The 23,029-nt window shown below is 43.4% G+C and overlaps 1 protein-coding gene across 2 annotated transcripts in view; it reads right to left on the bottom strand.

Annotated features, from left to right (window-relative positions):
* Positions 1-17,146, bottom strand: part of crim1 (cysteine rich transmembrane BMP regulator 1 (chordin-like)) — a 33,615-nt gene extending 16,469 nt beyond the window's left edge. The window contains exons 1-4 of one of the 2 annotated variants that reach the window (XM_020629966.3): positions 16,431-17,146; positions 11,959-12,120; positions 11,494-11,667; positions 3,077-3,319 (exon numbers count right to left, since the gene is read on the bottom strand). In XM_020629966.3, coding sequence (XP_020485622.2) covers positions 3,077-3,319; positions 11,494-11,667; positions 11,959-12,120; positions 16,431-16,728 — 877 coding nt within the window. In that variant the 5' untranslated portion in view covers positions 16,729-17,146. The remainder of the gene's footprint in view (positions 1-3,076; positions 3,320-11,493; positions 11,668-11,958; positions 12,121-16,430) is intronic. The other variant, XM_065966588.1, reaches the window with a different exon arrangement.
* Between the last annotated feature and the right edge of the window lie 5,883 nt (positions 17,147-23,029).

Below are 23,029 nucleotides of genomic sequence, written 5' to 3'. Positions count from 1 at the left end.
GAAATGTTGATCAAAACCTAAAGATGAAGGATTTACGCCGATGGCCTATGAGGCTGAATGGCATTCAACAGACAATGGAGCCAAGTCCATGACGAGGAATTTCACAGAGATCTTTAAAGTCTTGAAAAGGTATTGGACTCTTGCACTGCTCCGTAAAAGAAAAAAAGTCGTGTTTCTGAAGCTTTGGCAGAACCTGGCCTCAGTGCTGGCTGCAGGTGGAGTGAATCAATGCCCTGGTCTGACTTCCCAAAACATCCAAGCACTTAGAACCTCTTTTAGCTCTGGTTCCTTTGTTGTGAAACTAAATGAGCTTAGTTACAACACTGTTGGAAACCCTTGGTGTGGTCTTTTTTTGTTTGGACAACAGGCCCAGTTAAGCCAGAATATGTACGGGAAAAACTTGACCAACTAATTGCATTGTGTACTGTGTACACTGTGTGTGTGTGTGTTTGTGTGTGTGATTCCAAAAGAGAAAACCAAAATAAAACAGATGTGATTGATCAATTGGTAAAGCAGAATGTTGTATTTGATGCAACACTAAAATGACGCATGATGCACAGATGTAAAGCTCAATTAGACGTTCACATGAACCACGGTGGTTTGGGTGACTCAACATTGTAAGATCTCAACCAACCACACTGTAACCTATCATTCATCACATCCCAACATGATGGAAGTGAGGCAATGTGGTTATGTAAGAAAGTCTCCAAAGCTCAGAGTAGCGAGTAGCGAAACCATTTAAACAGGTAGGTGTATTGCATGTAAGCAGATGTTGGACCAGTTGTTTCAGTAAATGAGAGCAGTGGTTCAGCTGCATCTGTATGCCATACCTTTGAGTGCAGACTCAAAGTGTCTGCACAGCTGACCCCATGCCTCCCGAAAATAAGCTCTGCACTCTAATACAAAGCAGGTGGGCCAACTGAGTTGAAAGTAGATGGGGATTTGTTGATTTTTTTATTCTCTCCCGTGCCATCTTTCTCCTCTATTCCTTTCTGACTCTACCTCTCCCTCACACATTATTCCTGCTGTTCTGCTTTGCGTGCAGCAAAACCAAGCAGAGAAAATGCAATAAGCACTTTAGCTGGCCGAAATCAAAAGGCCCGGCAACGTTTTTTTAATGCTCACAGAAGCAATAGGAAGTCACATGAGGGGATGCTCACATGTGATTTCCGCAGTGTTTGTTAATGGTAATCCCTGAAACAACTTCCAGTACAGAGTCTAAATTCCAGTCATGTTTCTGATGTTCAGTCTTCTCCAAATTGAATTGAGGACTGAATGTGGAGATGGATGGGCCATATAACAAGGAGTTTAAGCCTGTCTAAATCATCCATAATGGCTGTCTTCCTGCTGCTTCTTGTGGTTTAAAGGCTAATAAAGTAACAACCCACGAAGAAAAGCATGATTTGTCAAGAGTGCTGATGATTGATTCAAATCATAATTTCAATGATACTTTTGATCAATCTGGAATAACAAATTGCAAACAAATCATATGAGCTTGACTTTACTTCAACAAAACAACCACTGATCATCCGCCTCCAAGGCCATGGTTATTGTGTGTTTACAAAAACCTTAAACTGAGCTCCCTGAGAACCAAATAAAAAAAAAAAATCTAAAAAAAATCTGCATTCACAGTCGACGGATTGGATGTTTGTAAAATTTGCTTCAGCTAAAGTGTTGATAAAGAGCTGGCTACAGCTAAACAGAATCAAGTTAATCTGTTGTATCAGATGACATTAGGTTTGGTCAATGCTGCCAGGTTTGGCCTCAACTCAGATACAACCAAGAGTGGAAAAAGCTATAGTTAATGGAGGCCAAAACACACAGGTGGGATTCATTGTCATTGCACACACTGACCCTGACTTAATGTGAGCCATCAGCCAAGAGGGCAATGGAAACAAGTTAATCAGGCCAAGCCTGACACAGACACAAAAAGACAATGGGGGGCCATGCAAGGGTGTTCCATTATGGAATATGTATGCTATTTGGAAGTTACTTCAACTGTATATGTATAGGATACAGTATTTGTAGCCAAAGCTTTAGGGGCCTCTGCAGGACGGTGGAGGAAACGAGGGGCCTCTGCTGAAGGGGGGAGGTGATGAGGGTGTGAGTGTCCTTGTCCATGTCTCTGTACAGCTTTCTGACACGGTGCGCAGTCATGCAAGGCCTAACGGACGGTAGGGGCAGCACAAAAGGCATCAAGCCCTGGGCCCAAAGAGCAGCAGACACTTGTTATCAAAACACTGATCCCATGGCCCCCATGGCTGCCATTCAGCCCCCGCCGGCCTGCCGGACTTGATTACCCTCCCCACTGGCAGACAGGAGCACATAAAAAGCATTCCCATCAATGAACTGTTGAACCTTTTCCCTTCGGACGTGTGACCAGACAGGAACCCTTTGACACTGCACTTCTGTTGAGCAAATTCGTAGCCTAAGCACTTTTCTGGTCACTGGGCTCGTTAAGTCCATTAATTCCAGGACAGGGCACACATTTATGCATGTGGAGGGGCCAGAATGGGAATTTGTTCTGTTGGTAAAACAGCAAATATTTGATGGGAGCGCAGAGCAAACAGACCAATACCACAGGTCCCCTTGCTGCCTTCCTCACTCTCCTGGCTGCCTTTGGGCCATGTCAGAGAGCGCTGATGTCTTTTTATATGTATTTATATATAATGGGACATCTGCTCTGTTTCTCACTTTTACCCTGTTTTTCATCTGTCTCTTTCACAGCAAGTGAGAAAACCGTAATCGAGCAATCAACTTTAAGGACCAATAACAATTCATATCTCTTCAGGCAATATAATTATTTGTGGAAACACCCCTGAAAAAAATGTCTTTGAACCATGGTCTTAACCCTGGGAGGCATCAGCTTAGACCGATAAACAGTCCAACAGTAATTATCCAATCAGCAACTTTTCTTTTCATGTGTGGACATTTGGTCAGCAGGGAAGAAAGCCTCATTCTGAGGAAAATAATTGCTTCCTTAGAGGCGAAGAATCTCACACAAACTGTGCCATTGCTACCCCCAGCAGGGGGGCAATCGAAACGGATCGTGCAGTGCGGGGCTCAAAGAAATCACCTTTCTGGCACTCAAAGACATCACAGCAGTCCCCTGGCTGACCGCTGGCCTGGCTGATTGGCACAGTGCGCTGTCCGCTCGGGCACTGGGGCTTGTGGCAGGCATGCAGGTCACAAGTGCACTGGGGTGGTATGGAGGGGCAGCAACCAGTAGGGGTCGTGTAACTCTTGGTCAGGACAGAACCATTTGGGCAGGACGGCACCTGAAGGGTGGGACATGTCACTCCGGCACACCTCAGCTCCTCTGAAACATACAGACATGTACCAATGTCACTTTTTAATACAGGAGGGTGTAGCATAAAGAAGTATATGAAAACATGTGGCATTTTTAAATTTTAGTCTTCTTTTGAGTAAAATACTGCAAAATCACATTAAATGCTCTTGGCTCTGATAGTGTCCTCACTGTTCTGCTATAGACAGGAGGGATTTTTCTATGCACTTTGTTTTTGTGTTTGTGTCAGTAGCCTTTTCTGATTGCAATTTTGCAATAATGCCATAATAAAGCTCCGCCGTCATTACGCCTTTGTAGTTACACATTACATCTGAAATGGCATAATATTAGTGTCTAGCATTATAGTGTTGCAGAAGCCCTAGAGGCATGGCGTTTGTGTACATACAGTGTGAGCGTCACATACACACACACTCAGACATGCACACACACACACACACAAAGTGCATGATCTGCGTTACACTTTGACACTATCTTCCCCCATTCCGTCTCTGTTTCTACCTCTGAGGACTGATCAGGGGCAGAACAATGTAGCCCCACTATTTTGCCTCAATACATTACACATTGCAGATGAGGTGCAACAGGGGCGTACATAAGCCACCTTGAACTGGCAGTATGTAAGAGCCAAGTGTGTGTATGTGTTTGAGGGCAGCATCCCTGTCGTGTCAGTTGAGCCACTTAAGCGCAGCACTACTCATGTTACACTCTCAAAGCTGAGTTCACACAGTTACCCAACACAAACTCCATGCACAGTCATCAGATCCCTACTTCAGTCCATGACAGCTCACCGCGTCCTGTAAGAGGAACGCAACTAGCACTGTATACACAACAAGCCTCTCTGCATATTCTTTAGGTCTCTGATCCCACCCAACCTGGCTCGAGAAACTCACAATCCAAACGTCCCTCTTACTGTAAAACCAGTCATTAATGCCAGTCAAACATTCACAGAGCTGCAGAGCTTTCTTCTCAGTTCAGAGTCTTCCCCTCACTTTGCATACCAGGATGTATTTGTCTTTTCATTCGCGGGAGCCAACATAATAGCTCTGATACCCTTCGTTAGATTGGGAAGAGGTGCGGAGGTACTGGAAATCTGGGTAAGGGGCTCAGGGGTGTATTTTGGAGCACGTTCAGGAAAAGGAAAGTGGAGCGCCCCTCTGTACAGACATTGTATGAGAACAGTAGCTACCTTTCATAGATTGGATTACCAAACCAAAGAGATGTGTTTATTTTGGTTCTCAGAGTCACTGTAATCTATACAGTGCAGGCAGAACATTGGGATTGGGGTGGGCAGGCTCAAGTCCTGTCCTATAATTGTCAATCTCAAAGTCATTTTCAACATCCCCTACTGAAAGCACATACAATACACACTCTGTGACTCTTTGAGAGCTGAGAGGAAGAGTGGAAAGGCAGTAATAACCAGCATGGAGATTATGGATGAGAAAGAGGCAAAACTGGTAATTGTACATGTAGTTTAAATCATCATTGACATTAAAAGCCAAAATGTGCAAACAAACGACTTCCTCACAAGAGAGTGAAATTAAACGGACTGTGATTTAAAGGTCCGGGATTCTTGACAATCCTTGCATACATATGGTTTTTGAGGAGAGGGACGGATACAGACTGAGGTTGCGTAACATTGGTTGAGGTTTTAGTAGCGTATCCAGAAGCAGACTTTTGTTGATGGTCTTCCCAGACCAGTGCTGGCTCCAGTTGCTCAGAGGATATGCCTCATCCCTGATATTTGAAGACATGTAAGTAGATCCCTCAGGGCTTTGCCACAAGGTGTTGAAACTGAAATGGGGTCCAGTTCCTCATCAACACGTCTGATACCCTGATAATGGTTCTGCTCTGACCGTCCTGGACTCCAGAGCCACACTTCTGAACTGAACCGTGTAATCTTTACCATTCCAGCCGTACTCTCTGATCTGATGCTCTGCTGGCATTGCATTCAAGTAGCTGTGTGATGTCTATCTGACTTAGAATAAACATGGAGGACAGGGGCTGTAAGACTGTGACTGTTGTAGTTTGGTGGGTGGGGATAAGATTTCTGACAGATGAAATTGAGGATAAGGGAAACGTTACATTTTTCTGGCTCCAGATAAATAGTGCAGGAGTGGGAAGTATCTGTACTGTACTGTTTACTCTAGCAACCTGGGAACAGTGAGAACTGCACAAGGCTCTCATTGATAAACTTTGTAGCTGAATGGTGTCATAGAAAATGAGGGGAAAACCCCTGAATTAAGGGAGGCTACAACCCTTTTAACGGTTTTTGGCCTCATTACTTTGCTGCAGTTTCAGTTGGACGCTCTGATTGGCGTATGTGTAACTTCCATTAAAGTCTGACGCAGTCTGCTGCTGCTCATTTGAAGACTCGTTTTGCATATGAAAACCTAACACTGTTTAAAGCCATAGAAAATACCCTGGGACGACCTTGCACAACGTTCTGCACTGAAAAACCCTTTTTTTCTGTGTATTGTATGTTTCCCAGAGAAGGCTGATTACTCTTTCAATAGTGATAATGGCAAGGGTTTGAGTGGGCTGGGAAAGCAGCTGGCAGACATACCATTGTCATTCAAATGATTTGAATTGCATCCATTTGGTCCAACCCTTGCAACTCCAATTAATATAATTTTCCAGCCGACGCATTTATAAGCACAATAGGCACACCGAGTGGATGGAAAAAGTCAGCAACAAATAGATTTTATCCTGTTTGTGTCCTATCTCTGAGTATAAATGGCTATAATTAGTGAGTCAGCAACCACTGAACCAATCTTCACATTACAATGGTGGCCATATTCCAGCCTGCACAAAAGGCCTGATTTGGTATGCTTGATAAATTTTCTTTGCAGATTAGAAATCATGTGCTCCTGTGGAACTATAAGATAGCAAAGAATATAAAAACATTTGACCTTAATGTACAACCTGCAACAGTGTAAAGTCACAGACACACCACACACACACACACACACACACACACACACACCTGACGTTGGATTGAAAGAGGTGGGATACGGAAATTGCTTCATTACCACAGAATGGCCTCTTTTGCAAACAAAGCATTTTTCTGGCATCTCAGCAGCTCATTGAAGAAAGAAAAACACCTCCTATCGAAATGAGGTTTTTTTCATCTCTTTAGGTACAAGAAGCACAGTCTTTCCCGATCCAGAGCAGCTCGTCGAGGCAGAGGAGGCTGTGTTGACAGCCCGAGTTTACTCATGGAAAAAGCACACAATGTGAGTTCTGTTCACCGACTGACTTTGGAAGCAAGTCAGATGAGAACAAAGCTGTCTCAGTCCAGCTGCCCTCTGCGGGTTTCTGGTCCGTCCTCAGGTTTTATAAAGTTGCTCCGCAAAGGGACGCATCAGTGCCGTGTCTCACGTAAAGCTGTGGGGGCCTGGCCCATTGCCCACCAGCAGTTCCAGCTGAGAAAGTCAGCATTGTTCGCCAAGTGTTTCAGCATGTGCAAGACTGTGGAGCAGGTCTGGGAGGGGGTCCAGGCCAAAAGGCACAGACAGGGTCACTCATTGAGAAATTCACACTATGGTCAGAAGCTTGAGGTAGTTGGGCGTAGGCATGCAGTCGGCAGGCCTGCATCGGCTGCCTGCAGGCCTTGCTCTTTGGCTAAATATTTGTAGATGAAAAACGTGATTTTAGTGTCCTGAGTAACGCCGCTGCAGCTGTGAATGAGCATGTTTGGGTTAGGTCATGAGAGTGACCACATAAAGGTGTACATTTGTACAAAGAGTTTTCATGTTTGAGTGTGTACATAGCAAGTGTACAAAGCATCTAAGCATTCCACTGAAACACACCCTTTTCTTGCTGTCAGATGGCCAATAAGATAAGGCCTTTGACAGAGTGCATAAGGGACTTCTATCTGGCTTAAGGGCCCGTCCCTCAGCCAGAGATCAAACCATGCATGGGCTGTTGTTACATCTGGCACAAAATGCAAATAAAAGTGGTAACATGCCGGCTCTGGGGTACTGTGCAATGTGCATACAGCACTGGAAGAAAAACATTGAACTTTTGTTGCGTGCACTGTCACTCAGAGGACACTATAAATCAAACACAGCCCTTATGTAATACATGTAGAAACAAGTCTGTGGAAGACATTAGGTCTACATAACTGATGACGATACTGTGGAAGAGGCAGTTTAGTAACATATGGTTTTTGGCCATATAAATTTGTTCCCTTTCAACGAGAAGGTAATAGAATGGAAGATGGTAGGCAAAGTTAGACTGTTAACAAGAAGATTCAACTTAATCTGCATTCAGGCTGTCTTTGATTTGATAACAGTCATGACTACCGTAGGTGAAGAGCAGAGGTTTGTGTGTGCATGTGTGTGTGTTTGTGTGTGTCTAGGCTTTCCCTGCTGTCCGGTTTGGTCAGCGGCTGACCAGGAGTAGCGGTCTGAGGTTGAGAGCAATCCCAGCATGCCTGAAAGGGAAGTTCTTTGTCTCAATCACCACACAAGAGTTCTGTTTCCTCTTTCAAATCACAACCCACTCTTGTATAAAATACGCCCACACTGGGAAACGAGCAGCTTGCAGGGTACATCAGGGCAATAGAGCCACTGAGACGTCTCACGCCCCCGCCAGCGAGCAGCAGTCTGGCTCAGCCAGTAATAGCTCTGCAACAAAGAGGCTGCAGCCGAGCAGAACTAACAGTCCTTTCACAGGCGCAGATTGTAGCACGACAAGGGTGGCATAGGTGGGTAGATTTGTGGAAGCAAGGTCAGTTTGTGTCATGGCCTCATAGTGGGCACTGCTCCCCATAATGTGAATTTCCACATACCTTTGAGGGACAATTTTCACCATGTTCTATCCAAATAGTCAGCAGGAATTAGAGTTTATTCAATACTGATACTGGTACCAGTACAAATATTGCCTTAAATGCCATATCAACGAGTTCGCCAGTCAATGTACTGATCTGAAACCATAATCATCTCACCCAAAAAATCAACAGGTGTCAGGTAAATGATCCTGTGACAGTAACAAAACAAGCTACTACATGTCAATAATGATTTTTTTCCTACCAATATTATATGCTATACTTTTTGATCACACTGGTATCTGGTATCAGAGGGGTATAAGGTATAAGAATTGGTATTGGGAAAGAAAAGAATGTTTTGGAACATCTCTTTGAAGAAACAAAACGGTACACTGGCACCCACAAATAAGGTAGTCCTCTTTATAACTGAACTTAATTATTTATAACAAGGGCAACACTGATTTTTAAGTGGGGCACCCAATTTACCTTTAAGTTACAAGGCACTGCAAGCTACTATTTTTCACATTATCCCAAATAACGGTCCAAGAGTAAGAAGGAAACTTGACATATTTCATTTTCAAAGTTTCACATTCACTGAGCCGATGTTAGTATTAAGTGATGCCATGTGTATGAATCACCTAAACACTTTCAAAATCCAGAGTGCTGTTGCCTGTTCCTGTCAGTGAGCTACAGCAGGGGAATTCCTCCGAAATAGCAGTTAGGGGGACTTATCGTGAATTAAGTATTTAACCATCCTATTCTGTAAAATGGCCCAACACCAAACTACCACAACCGCAGAGCTGTACTTGACACAAATACCTCAACAAAATGATTGGTCTAAGTTGTGATTTGCTATCTTCCTGTGTCTGGCTTCCCCCCTCCCTCTCCTACACTTATCACATCCTCTTTTCCTGCATAACGGGAATGTGTCTGGAACATAATTTGCCTCTTGCTTGAACCTTTGCAGTGTCTCGTCAACCAGTAATTAATAATATCGCACTGAAACAACAAAATGAGGCAACATTAACACCAACTGTGACACAGCAAAAAAATATGTTGAGTTTTTTTGAAGACATCACAGTGAATCACAGCAGAGGGATAAACCAACACTGTCACTGAGTGAGTCAGAAAGAAAGTGAGAGGGCAAACCATTACCATGCGTGAGCTCACAGGTCGCAAGAAGAGGATCTATTTTCTGAGTGATGTCTTGAAAGGTTTTCACCAAGTGTCTGCTTTAATGCATGTGAAGACAAGTGTGATCATAAAGCTTTCATTCCTTTGGATGCAGGTTTACAGGATCCATTTGCCGTCACACACTAGCAGGGCATGCTAACACACATCTTAATAACTGTTTGTTTCTAAAGACAACAAGGGGTTGATGGAAGCCGTCACTATAAGATCCTAACCACAGAGTCCCAGTCTGCTTGCAGAGGAAGCTCTTGCTGGTGACAGACAAAGGAAATTCTCCGCCGAGACATCTACACAAACAAGATAATTATCACACACAGACGCACGCACAAAACAAGGATGTAGACATGCACACTCAGATTCCCATATATATACAGTATAGATAAGTTTATCACACACACGGGATTCAGTGCATAAACACAAGTAAACATAAGCATGTGTGCATCTTTCCACAGTCACATGCATTCTTACAAACACACACACACACACACACACACACACACACACACACACACACACACACACACATCCTGGGTTCTTACTTAATGAGGGGGCATCAGAGGGGTGGGTGTGTGTGTTGCAGTGAGAACTCATAAGCTGCTGAAAAATGTTGTTTACAGTTTTCGCTTGTGTTAGTTTAAACTGTCATCTGTTGGGCTCGGGCTTTGAGGTGAGGAAGTTACAAAACAGAGAAAAGACTAACAGTAGATCTTTCATTGTGGCACTAGTGACTTCAACAATGGAGCCTTAAAAAAAACATGTTTGATGACCAGTGAAGAAGAAGATCGGCACGCACACTTGATCAAATTTTGCACTGCCCCGCACCTACGTGATGTGCGTATAACTACCTCCTTTTTCTGTGATGAACAGTAAACACAATTTCTCTGAGATTCACTGAGGACTTGAGACAAGCTTTCATCCAGATTTATCTTCCATAACAACATCTGTGTTATTTGCAGTGAGAAATAATCTCAAACATGTATGGCTTGTTCCCAGCAATGTGGTGTTGTACATCTAAAAAGCCGTAAACATATTGCAAAGACAGGGAGAACTTTGAATGTCAAAGAAGGCAACATGTGGCTTGAGATGCGTGCAGTCACAGTCACATGCTTCTGATTTAATCAGTTCACTCCAGCTCTTAAGCACGATTCTTTAGGTTTTTCCGTCAGGTTTTTCTCATTGTATGGCTTTGAAAAGCTTGTCCAGTTAGATGACGTTTGCCAAGCATAGACAAAGTTCATTGAGTTCACTCCTGTCCTGTTTGGAAAATGTCACTCAGGAGGCAGCCACCACTTAGCGCTTGTCTATCCAAGAGACACCTCACAGTTCAAGTGAGGAACCAAAACTTCACTGTGCCAGTTGCAGTTTTCACTAAGATGTGTCAATCAGCGAGGCTGCTAAGAGTGGAAGTAAACACGCATTCTTGAATGGGCTCACATACTTCAAGGGATTCTATTTTTTTTATCCCCCACACAGGGGAAGCATTCATCTTACACTCTTTAAGGATTTTGTCCTGTGCCTGAGGATCTCCAACACTCCATATTTCAATCACCAGTCTCCTAGCAACTCAATCTCTTGTGATGGAGACTTTTCTTTTTTGCTTTCCGTCAGTCTGACTCACACCTTCTTTCTTTTAACATATTCTTGTTTTCTTTCCATCTGTTTCTTCCTCTCCTCCTCAAAGCCCTGCTCCTTTGCTATCCCCACTCACTGAATGTTATCAAAGTGTCATGTACTTAGCTATGCCTGTTAGGCTTTCACAGGTGGTATATGACTGTTTAATGACAAGTAACTCCACCTAAATAATTATCTAAATTGGTACAAAATACTTATTTTAACAACTCAGACACAATTATGAACTGCCAATCTATTTGCTTAAACAACTAGATTTGTTGGCTGTTTCAAAATCAATATCTGCTACACGTACCTCCCTAGCAGTCTGTTTTTACCGGGAACATTTGTACTAATTATGAGGGAAATCTATCTATTAAAAAATAGAATTGCTTGAACATTTAATGAGCTGACATAAGCATTCTGTGGCCGACTCAAGAGTTGATTTGCACAAGAGAACGTTGATAACTTAAGCTCTGGCACACTTAAATTCTCCATAGATCGTTATCAAAGGTATCTTTATAAAGCCTTTATCTGAACACTAAATGACTAGAACCGACTAAAGCCACAGCCGGCTGCCGTGTGGATTGTCTGTTCCATTTGCAGGTCATATGAAGGTTACCTGCAGCTTCCTGGCACTGGCTTCGGTTGATGTAGGCAAAGTGGTGGTGGCAGCTCTGAGACTCACACACACAGCCCTCGGCGGTCAGGTTACACCCGGAAAACATGCAGGCTGGGTTGGACGGTCCCACATACTTCTCTCTGTGTCTGTCCCGATGCTCATGCCTGCGACCCTCTGAAATCCAGCCATGGACACACACACACACACACACACACACACACAAACCACAGTCATCAATGAGTCACAGACAATGGCACCACTCAAGGGTGAGCTGGGACCAACTTGACAAAGGCCTCAGCATGTGTGTCATCACTATGATATGTAAGTAGCATTAGTCACCTCAGTGCCACATCTGTTATGGATTAGCTTCTCTCAATGGACAGCATTATTCCCTTTGAGTCGGATTCTGAGTATGCATCTGTGTTTCAACATAAGTGAAGTGTGTAATAGAAAGAGATGGTTTACCTGATTTGCTGGCCTTCATGCAGGTGTCTTGGTCTGGATAAGTGAAAGAGCCTAAGCAGGAGTGACGGGCATCGCACACACACGAACCTCCAGCTCGGTTGCAGCCTGTCATCAGGGGGCAGCGCGCGTCCTCCAGGCCGGCCTCTGGATGATCTGGGAGCACTATAGTGAAAAATTAGGACGGGATAAGAAAGTGAACTTTTAATGTGTCACCAATTTGAACCATTTGTACTGGGAATAAAAAGACATTTGCTGGAGTTACAGATACAGCGTGAGTGTAATCACAAGCCCAAATGTGCCAGTAACCTAGATTTGTTTCCCAAAAGTGTATTGAGGTTAGCCAGCCTAATGTGTTGCAACACATCGCCCTGGCACCCACATTACTGAAGTGTCCAGTATATTTCTGGGCTGCCGTCCCTCCTCCCTCCTTATCCTGCCACGCTACTTCAGCCATTGAGCCCATTTGTTTGCTTTTGTTCCACAGCATGGGGCCCTCCCAGGGCTTCAATCTCTGCTGGCTGCTGGAACGCCTCTTCTGTACCAAGGCCATTTGCATCATACCCACATATTGTTCCTTCTTCACCCATCAAGGCCTATACCCCCTCAGATGGCACCTTTGGGCCTATTTCAACTTGGATGAAACCTCACGATGGGAAGGAATGTGTCCAGTTAGTGCCATGTTGAATAAGCAGCAGAACGCTGGAATTAAAGGGCCCCAACATACACATGGCCCATAGTGTTCCTTTCACTTGCAAGTATGAATAAACACATGAATATACCCCCAAATTAGCCGTCTTCACAGTCGTCCAATTTGCTTAGAGTGGCGACAGAGTAAACAGGATGCGACACACAGAGTAACCTCTTCCTAATTATGTAGATCTGTGGTGTCAATCAACAATTTGGAAGAGTGATTGGAGCTCATCATAATACTCTATTTTTCTTCTCCATAAGCTACACAGCAAGATAATTATCAAACAGAAAGGTGAAAATGTTCAATATTTCACAGTACATTTCCCTGCCTACCGTCGAGATATAGTAGACAGGCCGACTCTTTAGTGATGGATGACTGTTAGAAACACTACAATGAACACCAGCCAATGGAAGAGGTGAAGGTCCTGTTAATAGCTCTCCCAGACGGCAGAGGCTGGCAAAGTACAAGACGCCTTTTCAATAAAGCAGACCGACATTTTCCCTGTGATTTCCTTTCACCTAAAAATGATCCTCAACTTCACATTTTTTCCGACCCGTGGCTTTCCTGCGCTTGGGAGGGTGTTTTCATTTGAGGTGGTGGTGGCAGGGGTGCCTGTCTGTGTGGGGGCGCTAAATCTGGCATTAAGGAAAAGGGTTAGAAGTCAAAACTATTAACAAAAGGGTCAACACTAAATATTTTCTTGTTAGTTTATTTTTGCTTGACCCCAGTCAGCTTGTTCCCCTACAAGCTGCTCTGCTCTGCAGACCCCTTTTAGCATGACCCTGGTCTGGTCCAGTCATACTATCTATTATCTTCCCTGGCATGACTCTAGCCAAAGTCTATGGATTCATCCCAGGGGATTCCTCTGTCAGCTACTGAGACTGCTTGTCTTGGCATCCAGAGCCAGGATGGGAAAGCTGACCTCTAGAGGCCCTCTGGCTGATAGCGAGCTAAAAAGGAAGTCTTTGAAACATTAGATAATACCAGAGGAAGGGAGAAGTAGAAGGCATGTGAAAGAGTGCAGTGGACATTACGTCCCTGTATGACTGACATTCTGTTACGTGGTATGTTAAGTGCCTCAAGAGCTTGGGGAAAGTTGAAGTGGGAGGACGGACGCAGGAAAACAATGGAAACAACAAGACAAGTCATTTAGCTGCAAGGACGGAATGATTTCATGTGACTGACAGATCACTGAGCAAATATGACAAAGTTTAAGGACACAGATGACTTTTCCCTAGAGCAGGTGCCTGTATACTTAAAAGACAAAAGGTAGACTTAAAAATGCAACATGAGGCTGTTACGTTTGATTCCCTTTTATAGATATATTTTAGCAAGCTTTAATGTCTTACAGCTGAATTCCTCCATTAGAATAACTCAATCTAATATCCCAGGAAGGGATACACTGATACCATCTTTCTAGATTCCAAGTACTGATCCCAATACTTTGACTTGAGTATTGGCACATACTGAATACCCCTCCAATACCAGTTTAAAAAAAACCTTAAAGGACTCTTGTAGTAACCAAACATGAGGTGGATTGAATGAACACCCGAGCAGGAGTTTATCAGGAGACTGTTGGAATTAGACAACAACGGACTATTATTTTTTAAGTCTCAGGGTGCCGGATCTGCCTACCAAATTTCATTTATCTAGTCATAACTTGGTTGGGGGGCGGAATTTCTTAAAATATTGTAGGGAGCACTATTTCAACAAACATGTCAAAATGAATAATAAGGATAATCCTTGGTGCCCGGCCCTCATTATTGGTGGCAAATCAGTGCTTGCTAGAATGGACTAACATTACACTTTTCTCTATTACTTGACTTTTATTGTTTGTAATTGTCACATGAGCTTCTTTCAGAAACCAGTCATGTCTTTGGAGGAACAATCAATTATGGTATCCAGTACGTGCATTTATTGGTAAATTCACAGGTACCTATAATACTACATTATTTTGAACTGTACTGGAGGCCAATAATGATACAATGGTATTGTTATCAGAACAACTCTAAACCCAGATGTTGTGTTTAAAAAGCTAGAACCAGTGCTTGGGTTCATACAATTAGTTTGGTCATTACAGCTCTACAGTGAGATGTCATAGCAACAAAGCCTGGATTTAAACAATTACCCTGTTATGTAACATTTCCAGGTCAAAAGTTGGTGTAATGACAGCCATTCCAGCTTTTTCAATCCTTTCAACACCAACAGACTGTACTGGGTAATGACACATTACCTCTCATATAAAATGCAATATGTCAACCAAGGTTGTTGCTTCTCTCTCCACATTAACAAATTATGACCACCCAGAAAAACCAAACTATGAAGAGAGAAGCAGGGGGATCAGAAAGCGGAAACATTTACCCCCTACTCCTGATTGCAAGTCTAATCACTTTAAGACCCTTGCAGCTTGGGGAGGGAAATCTGGGATCAGCCTCCAGCAGCCTGACTACTGTGGCCCCTGAAAACACACTGGGAGGTGTTGATTTACCCCCACCTAGGCCCTCTGGGATATTGAGCTTTGTGTGTGTACGAGTGTCTGATTTAGGGGTCAGCGGCGTACTCTGAGGTCTCTGGAGCCACAGAAGTGGAGGCACGACTCAATCAGAGGAGCCATTAGGTCTCCTGCTTGTTCCAAAGCTGTTAATTTGCAGAGATGTCCTCCAGACGCCAGTTAAACTCGTACCTGAGGCACAATCAGTCGTAGCAGAAGCGTCTCCTGGGATGGCCTGGAGGCCTGAGACCCCTGGAAAACCCTCATGCAGCCCTGACTTGGACCACCCCACAGAAGGACAGAGCAGGGTCAGGGGATCCAGACACCCACTGAGAGCTGCTTATGCTTTGCTACAGTCATGTCAGTCCCTTTCAATCATCCAGAAACAGCCTGGAGACAGTGCAGGTGGAAAGGCTGGGAGGTCCTCAAGGCGGTTATTTGTTCCTCAGGGGACACCGTTGCTTCTTACTTCATTCACTGTGAGGAACCTGACACCCTTAACATTTCTTTGAGGTTCTAAAAGTTGCTCAAATTGTGCGTAAAATGAGCAAAATGCTGGCACAACAGCCCAGCTCTGCTTTGGCAGTAACAGAACAGTGCAGCACTGTGCAGCAAATTCAAAACTGAAAATCTGCAGGGGACTTTTGCAATCGTGCTGTCAAACTATTACGTATGAGTTACACACTTGAAGCACAGGGTGTAAACAACACTGACAAGTAAGGAAAGCATATTTATTATATTAAAGCGTGGTCCAAGTTCAAAACACCAATCACCACTGTTGTCACGCCATGGTTGGTGCACAACTTTGCCCTCCTACAGATTCAAATTGTCATTTTTTTTGTCATCTCCTCCCATGTCTCTTTCAGATAAATGTGCCTTTAAGATTGTAAAGCAAACAGCACAGAGCCATCTAAAATCTGAAGAGTACTCTGGTGCCACATCACTGCTGCCAAACGCATTGTCATGCCTCCCAGCTCAGAGTGAATGAAGCTTTGAGGAAAAGAAAGAGCATCTGAACATGACTCCTCTCCTGGCAGTCAAGAGCCCCTCAGACCTGGGGTTGCTGCAGCAGGCAGCCAGAGACAAGGTAAACACTGACACAGTCACTTCTTCACTCAGAACTTAACTGACGTTTCAATAGCCATACCCTCAGGCCACTTCAAGAAAGTGGAGGGGGTGAAAAGACCTGACACCTCTGCAGTTCTTTTATTAGACTGTTAAACAACTCAAGAGCAGCATATTTTATATCTAAGTGACTGTACTCTGATTTCATTTCAGTAGGGTACCCACCTTTACACACTCCAATTTCAGGGATTGTAGCTGCTCCAGTCTTGTTGACAGACGCGCAGGTCAGCCCCAGAGCGCAGTAGCCGTGCGCCCAGTCCTGTCCGCCGCAGGTCTCCCACTCCAGACGAGTACACTGGTCACAGCACCCGCACGGATCCCTAGCCAAGGTCCGGCCACTCTCGCAGGCGTGCGGGGCTTTGACGGGACATGCCCGGAGGTTACACGGCGTGCACTCGTGCGCCGAGAGTGCCCGTACCAGAAACAGGACATTCAATAACACAACGGAGCACTTGCTGAACATGTTTCTGGACAGGTCTGTAATTTTTTTTTTTTTTTTTTTACAGATTAAAAGTCAGCTTTTGTCAAATAAATAAATATAACATGAACTATCCGCGTTGTAGCCAACACTGTAAATGATGTTACTCCAAAAGTTCCAGAAGTCTTCTTTAAAGTTTTTGGAAAAGTCTCCCCTCAGGCGCGCAGTTCATTACACAGCAGCCCACTTCAGAAGTCGAAAAATACGCACGAGACTGAAGTGTGCGAATGCGTTTCAAGTGGCAGCAATATCCAAAGGCGAAAAAGGGTTGAATGTGAGCAGGTAGCCAGGCACGTCTCAAGCGTCTCATGTGGTTCAGTAGAAATCCCGGAGCTATGCGCTGGACGTCCACTGAGGCTCGCTGCTGCTGACAGCCACGCACGAGAACGCAATCTGACTCTTAAATTGACAAGCAGGCATATAGAAATTAGCGGTGCACCCCTCCCCCTGACTGACAGAGGCAGGGACCAGTCACAAGGAGCGAAAGGAGGGAGGATTTGAACTGATTTATCCCCGCTCGGAAACTCGTCTCTGTGTTGCGCAATGATGCAACTTTGAATGCCTTATGAGCAAGTTGTGATTTCTGTTTCGTTTGTTGGAAATCAGTGCAATTGTTCTCTAAACAGTCTTCGTCCAGTTTTAAACCGGATTACAGCATTTGGTCGGCTATGGTGAAATAAGTCCTTTTTTGGCCAACATTTAAAACTACTGCAAATTTCCTGTATAAACACTCAGCCTTTAACCCTAGTTTTAGATAGATAGATATTTTCTTCATTTTCATTGTATAAAAGAATGAAACGAAACTTTGTAGGGCAAGTTTTAGGCAACTAGAATGACTTTGAACAATACACTTTGATTTCAATTATGTCTTTTAAGCTATCTTTCAGTTCAAAACCTGACAGAGCACATTCTTAGAATGTCTAAATTTGATGCTGCCACTGCTTTACTGAGAGAAAAGCATAATTAGTTCATTTTGCATCCCTTGCTTTTTTTACTATTACTATACATTTTGATTCTAAAACATTTCTATACACCAATTTAGGTTGTTACACTAATGTATAGGAATGAATGAACCAAGCCCAAACACCTCATTAAAGGGATAGTTCAACTTTTTTGCAGTGGGGTTGTATGAGGCACAATGATTATAGTAAGTAGTAGTAAGTGTTGGCCTATTACCCACAGAAGATGCTGGTCAGCTTGGCCCCTTTTATTGAGAAACCAGACCTGGTGCTCAAAGCTAGGCTACAGGCCTAAAACACTGCTGCAGACGGGGCTATTTGTACCACGTAATTTGGCTAATTAAAAAAAAAAAAAAACCTAAACCTTCACTCTTTACTTTACCATCAGCAAGCCACTTTGTTTGAGCACGTATAGTCTTCAGTCTGCAGTGCACTGAGCAGCTGTTTCACAGAGAAAACAAGAAACAACAAAACTGAAAAATGACTCAATGAGCAATTTTATTGTGAAATGCTGTTTACTGTGGAAAATGGTCCTTTAATGAACCAGAGTTCACAGAGGAAAAGCTTCTGTAGAAAGGGAATCAACAGGTCCAAAGAGAGGGGGGAACTTCTGTGGAAACTGGAGAATGGAGAGATACTAAGTTAGCTGGTGATGCGGGTATAAAACTGTGAGTTTATATCCATAAACCCAGAGAACTTGGACTTGGTTAGTACAGTACTTCAGGACCGTCCTGAATAAGAAGGTACCAGCGTCCCTGCCGTACTGAATGCCGATGTTCTGGTGGAGGATCAGGTGTGGTGTGCTGAAGAAGTGCTCAGACAAAGAGGCATACTGGTGGCAAAGTAAAGGGGTGAACATTTTTAAATGTAATGTACACTTTCATGGTAATTTCCGGTCAACTTTTCTGATAATTCACTCAATAACGTGTTACAAACGGACTGTCTGCTGTGATGTTTAGCCTAGCTTTAGTGCTATACTCCTACTGGTTTCTCCATAGCATCTGCATAGGTAATACACTTACCACTGACACGTACCTCATACAACCCAACTTCATAAATTCAAACTGTCTTCCTTCAAGACAAATAGATGTTATGCCATAAAGTGTATTTAATTGGTCTGTTAGCTGAAGAGGTGCCAGTTCACTTCCTGAGCACTGCCGATGTACACTTGAGCAAGGCACTGCACCTGCCCGCCAGCTCAGGAGCGCTCGCTGTGGGCAGCCCCCTCACTCTGACATCTCTCCATTAGTGCATGTCCATGTAGCATGTTCAACAATAGAGTGTAAAAATGTAATTTCCCCTCGCAGGATTAATAAAGTACATCTTCCTTCTCCCTATTTATAGTATTGCTCTTGTCATCGGCATCTCAACTGTTCTCTCTCTGTAAAACAATACAGCTCTAAAGTCATGTGATCAAACATATCAGGGACCATATTTCAGTCCACAGCTTCACCTTTTTGTGCGTGGATGAGTGTGTGCTTACATTTGTTTGTATGTGTCAGATTGTGTGTATGCAGGTGGCTTTTGGAGTGGTAGAGGTCATCTGATGTTTGTCGAGGCAGTGTTTGTTTGGTTACCTTGGCAGATGGATGGTTTGTGTGGGGGTGAGTGTGTGTGTGGGGGGTTTGCAGGCACAGCTGGAGGCTGTTTGTGTCTCTGCCACAGACACTAAGGAAAAACAAAATAACATTTAAAACAGTACTATTGCCATTATTCCCATTGCACAATTGTGCAATAGAAATAAAACATTTTTTTTTCCCCATAGCAATAAATCATGTTGCCTTAAGAGTGATGGTAACACTTAACACGCTGCCAGCCAGCTCTGAGAAAATAATATGAGTAGCTGGAAAGTAAATGATACAATAATAGATATTATGTATCAAAACTGTGTTGGGGTTCCAATATTTTTTCACTGTCATTGGAAACATTTCCTTTTCAAAACCCAATCAGATGTCATCCGGGATGATTTTCCTCACAATGTCAACACACAACAGCACCTCCTTCATTTGCAACATCTGCCTGGAGCCGCCCGCTCCAACACAAACACAACATCCAGGAAACCAACCCCACAGCATGCATAATCAGCCCTTGCAACACAACGTGCCTCTTGTCCTCAGGCTCTCCCTCCGCGCTCCCTCCGCTTCGTCTCCTCCTTAAAGCTCTTGTAAAAGGGGCCCAACCCACTGACCGCTGGACGGACACCCACTGCTGGTTGACGACAGATCACACTAAAGGACCTTGGAGAGCCTCGGTTTCCATTCACTGACAGAGATTGTGCCCAAGCAGCACTGACCTATTTGCCTGGGCGATTGGGCTTCGGACAGGGCCAACTGACAGCTTTTAGAGGCCCCTCATCCTGATATCAAAATCCAGATGTTTGTTTCTGTCCAACTGAAATGTCATCAAAGCACCTTCTCCCCTTTCTGTCCATACTGATTTGAAGTTTAAACTCTCCTAGGGATCACAAGTTTGTTTATCTTTAAAGAGGCAGTGGATTTCCATGGGTTTCAAACAGAAGATGACTGAGATTTTTATTATTTTTATCCCGTTTGTGGCACTACATATCACTAACACGGAGATACTATACACTATCGTGAACTCTACACAAAGTGTAGACCAGACAATCATGAAATATGAATGCTGTTTGTCTTATTGGTTTATTTTCTCTGACCAATGTTACATGCTATGAAAAAAGACAAATTCAAATGCAGAATGTCACAATTTGGCAGACTTGGCATTAAGAGGTACAACTATTTCAGTGTTGTCATGGTACCCTTCTTTTTTCAGAAGGCAAAACAATTTTATGGGCAGGTACCAAATACGCTGACAGAGTTTTACGGGATGGACAGATGGCCTTGGAGGAGTTTGTTTAACTATGGGCCCTGTAATGTTATGTTTCATTTGCCTTCAAAGTGTCTTACATTTGAGCTCCCTTGCAGGTTCTTGTAGATACGACCATGCACCTGCTTTAATCCAACTCCTACAATTACAATTATCTGTCATACAAATTTTATAATCACTACAGGTGGTACTGCTCATTTAAATCATATGCTTTAGGCAGATGGTTGTTCAATAATGAGTCTGGTTATGCTCCAGTCCTGTCTGCCTATTAAAAGGAAGATTTCCTTGACAGCGTTGCAAAGTGCTTGCTCATTTGTGGACTTTAGTCAGGTTATAAATCAAAGGGTCAGTCTGAACATGTTTTTTGTGCTATTATCGCGCAGTATAACTTTATCATTTAAGTATCATATGACCATCATATACATTTTCTGTGGTGCAATGTAGAGGCATTTTGAGTAATCCATGCCAAGACCAGGGCACCATTTGAGCTCGGGCCATCAATAAACCCTCATTAGATTCAGAAAAAAACATCAACATATGACCTGTGTCGATGCTGCATGAACTTGGCATTTGGGAAACTTAATTTACATCAAGTATGGTATTGAACCCCGCAGTGTCCTATTCATCATGTATGCCAAGTTTTTCAATTTGTTTAGTGCCAAGTTCGTTAAAACAGAAGCCAGTCCACTACACTACTATATGTGCCTGAGTGTGAGTCTCCTGACAGAGCAGACAGGGGAAAAGGTGGGTCAGGGAAGGGTGTTTTGCATGACCTGAGTAACAGTAGTGTGTGTGTGTTAATGATGTTCTGAGTCATACATCCCTGGCAAAATACAGCAGCATGGGTTGTACGCTTCCCTGTCTCATACACTGAAGCTTCTGGCTATGATTTTAATCCTGGTTTTTGAACCAGAGATTGGATGACCTCTCTCTGTCATTTAAACCTGTTGCTTCTTGTCTCTCCTCTGCTCAGGCAGCGGATTTACACCTGACTGCTGTGGGGGCGTCATGCTTGTACTGAGGAGGTGTTTTTTGGAATGTAGACTGGTGTGATTGATGGTTTGGAGGTGACCTAACTGGCAGCAGAAGTACAATGTAGAGTGTTATATGGTTGTGTCGAGTGCGTGTTGAGAGGACGGCGTGTGACACACCTGATTACAACCCCCTAAGATGTGCTCCGAGGTTTTTACCCTGAGGATCAGCGTACAGAGCTAGTTATCACCCTAGCTTAGCTTATCTGTGGGCGCATGGTGCCGGACTGAGCCATACTTTGCAGATCCAGGCCAGTGGGTGGGAGTAAAGGGTGTGTGGGGGGGTATTATGCCGATTTATACTGACAGTTGAAAGAGTTTCAAAACCCTTTAACACATTAACTAAAGAGCGGAATGCATTTAGTGCAGAAGCTATAGGCACAGACTGATGAATGGCTTGTTTAAAGGTTGGAGCAGATGAGATCATCTGTTTTTTTTTGTTTTTTTTAAAAAAAGAAGTCAAAAGGAAAAAAAAGTAAGGGTGACATAAAAAAAGATTTTAAAACAAGAGAAAAGGATTAAAAGGGATGATGACTTATTTAACATACAGTACATATTGAGGTAATAATCAAGAGACATGAATACTTCTCTTTTCCTTTTATGCCAATGCTTTTGATTCTCACCTCACACTCCTAGTCTGCTCGGAAACAATCAGAGGAGTCCAAAAGAAAAAGTAACAGAGCTGATTCTAGTTAACAAAAACAGTACACATCACCTCACCATGGCCTGTATTTTCGTCTATCATTGTCTCTTTCTCCTCTGCGTCTGTGTTTTCTCCTCTCTCTCTCTGTGAGGGTGGTCCAGTTGCTGGGGACTATAATAATGTGTTTTGACACCATCAGGTCTCCTGCAGTCTTCTTCTCTGTGTCTTGCAGACCCCCTGAGTCATGCCAGTGGCAGAATACCAACACAATGATAACCCCCATCACTTCTTGTTTCTGCCCATACCAATGTAGTCCTGCTTGAACATTTTGGGTTCAATGAGTTTAACCAGAGCTCAGAGTTAGGAGCACCAATCCAGATTTTAAGACTGTGAATTAACGATTTTCTTGAGGGCACTTTTGTGTTTAGTTAAGTGAATGTTTTCTGAATTGTTGTTTGATGTTGTAAATCTTGGAGAAGCCCTTAAGAGAATGAAATCCTTGGGTTTTGATCAACTTAATAAGACTCAAGGAAAATGGCAATCGAATGGTTGGTTTGCCAGAATTTGTTACTGACTTATATATCTTTACAATTATTTGATGGAAAGCCATGAAATTCAGAAGAGGTATTCATGTCCATGGCGCTCAGAGTTTAATGACTTAATCTCAGACTTATTCTGTAATAGCAGGTCAAAGTTTTTCCTTGTCCTGTTAAATAATTAAAACATCTACTAAATAAAATGGCACAACATTTTTCACAGACATTAATGATTCCCAGTAGATGACTTCAAGACGAATCTAAATGAGGTAGATG

Source organism: Labrus bergylta, chromosome 18 (assembly GCF_963930695.1).
Source record: "Labrus bergylta chromosome 18, fLabBer1.1, whole genome shotgun sequence".
NCBI lineage: Eukaryota > Metazoa > Chordata > Actinopteri > Labriformes > Labridae > Labrus > Labrus bergylta.
Note: the sequence above shows the minus strand (reverse complement) of the source record. Positions and strands in the feature narration are given on the sequence as shown.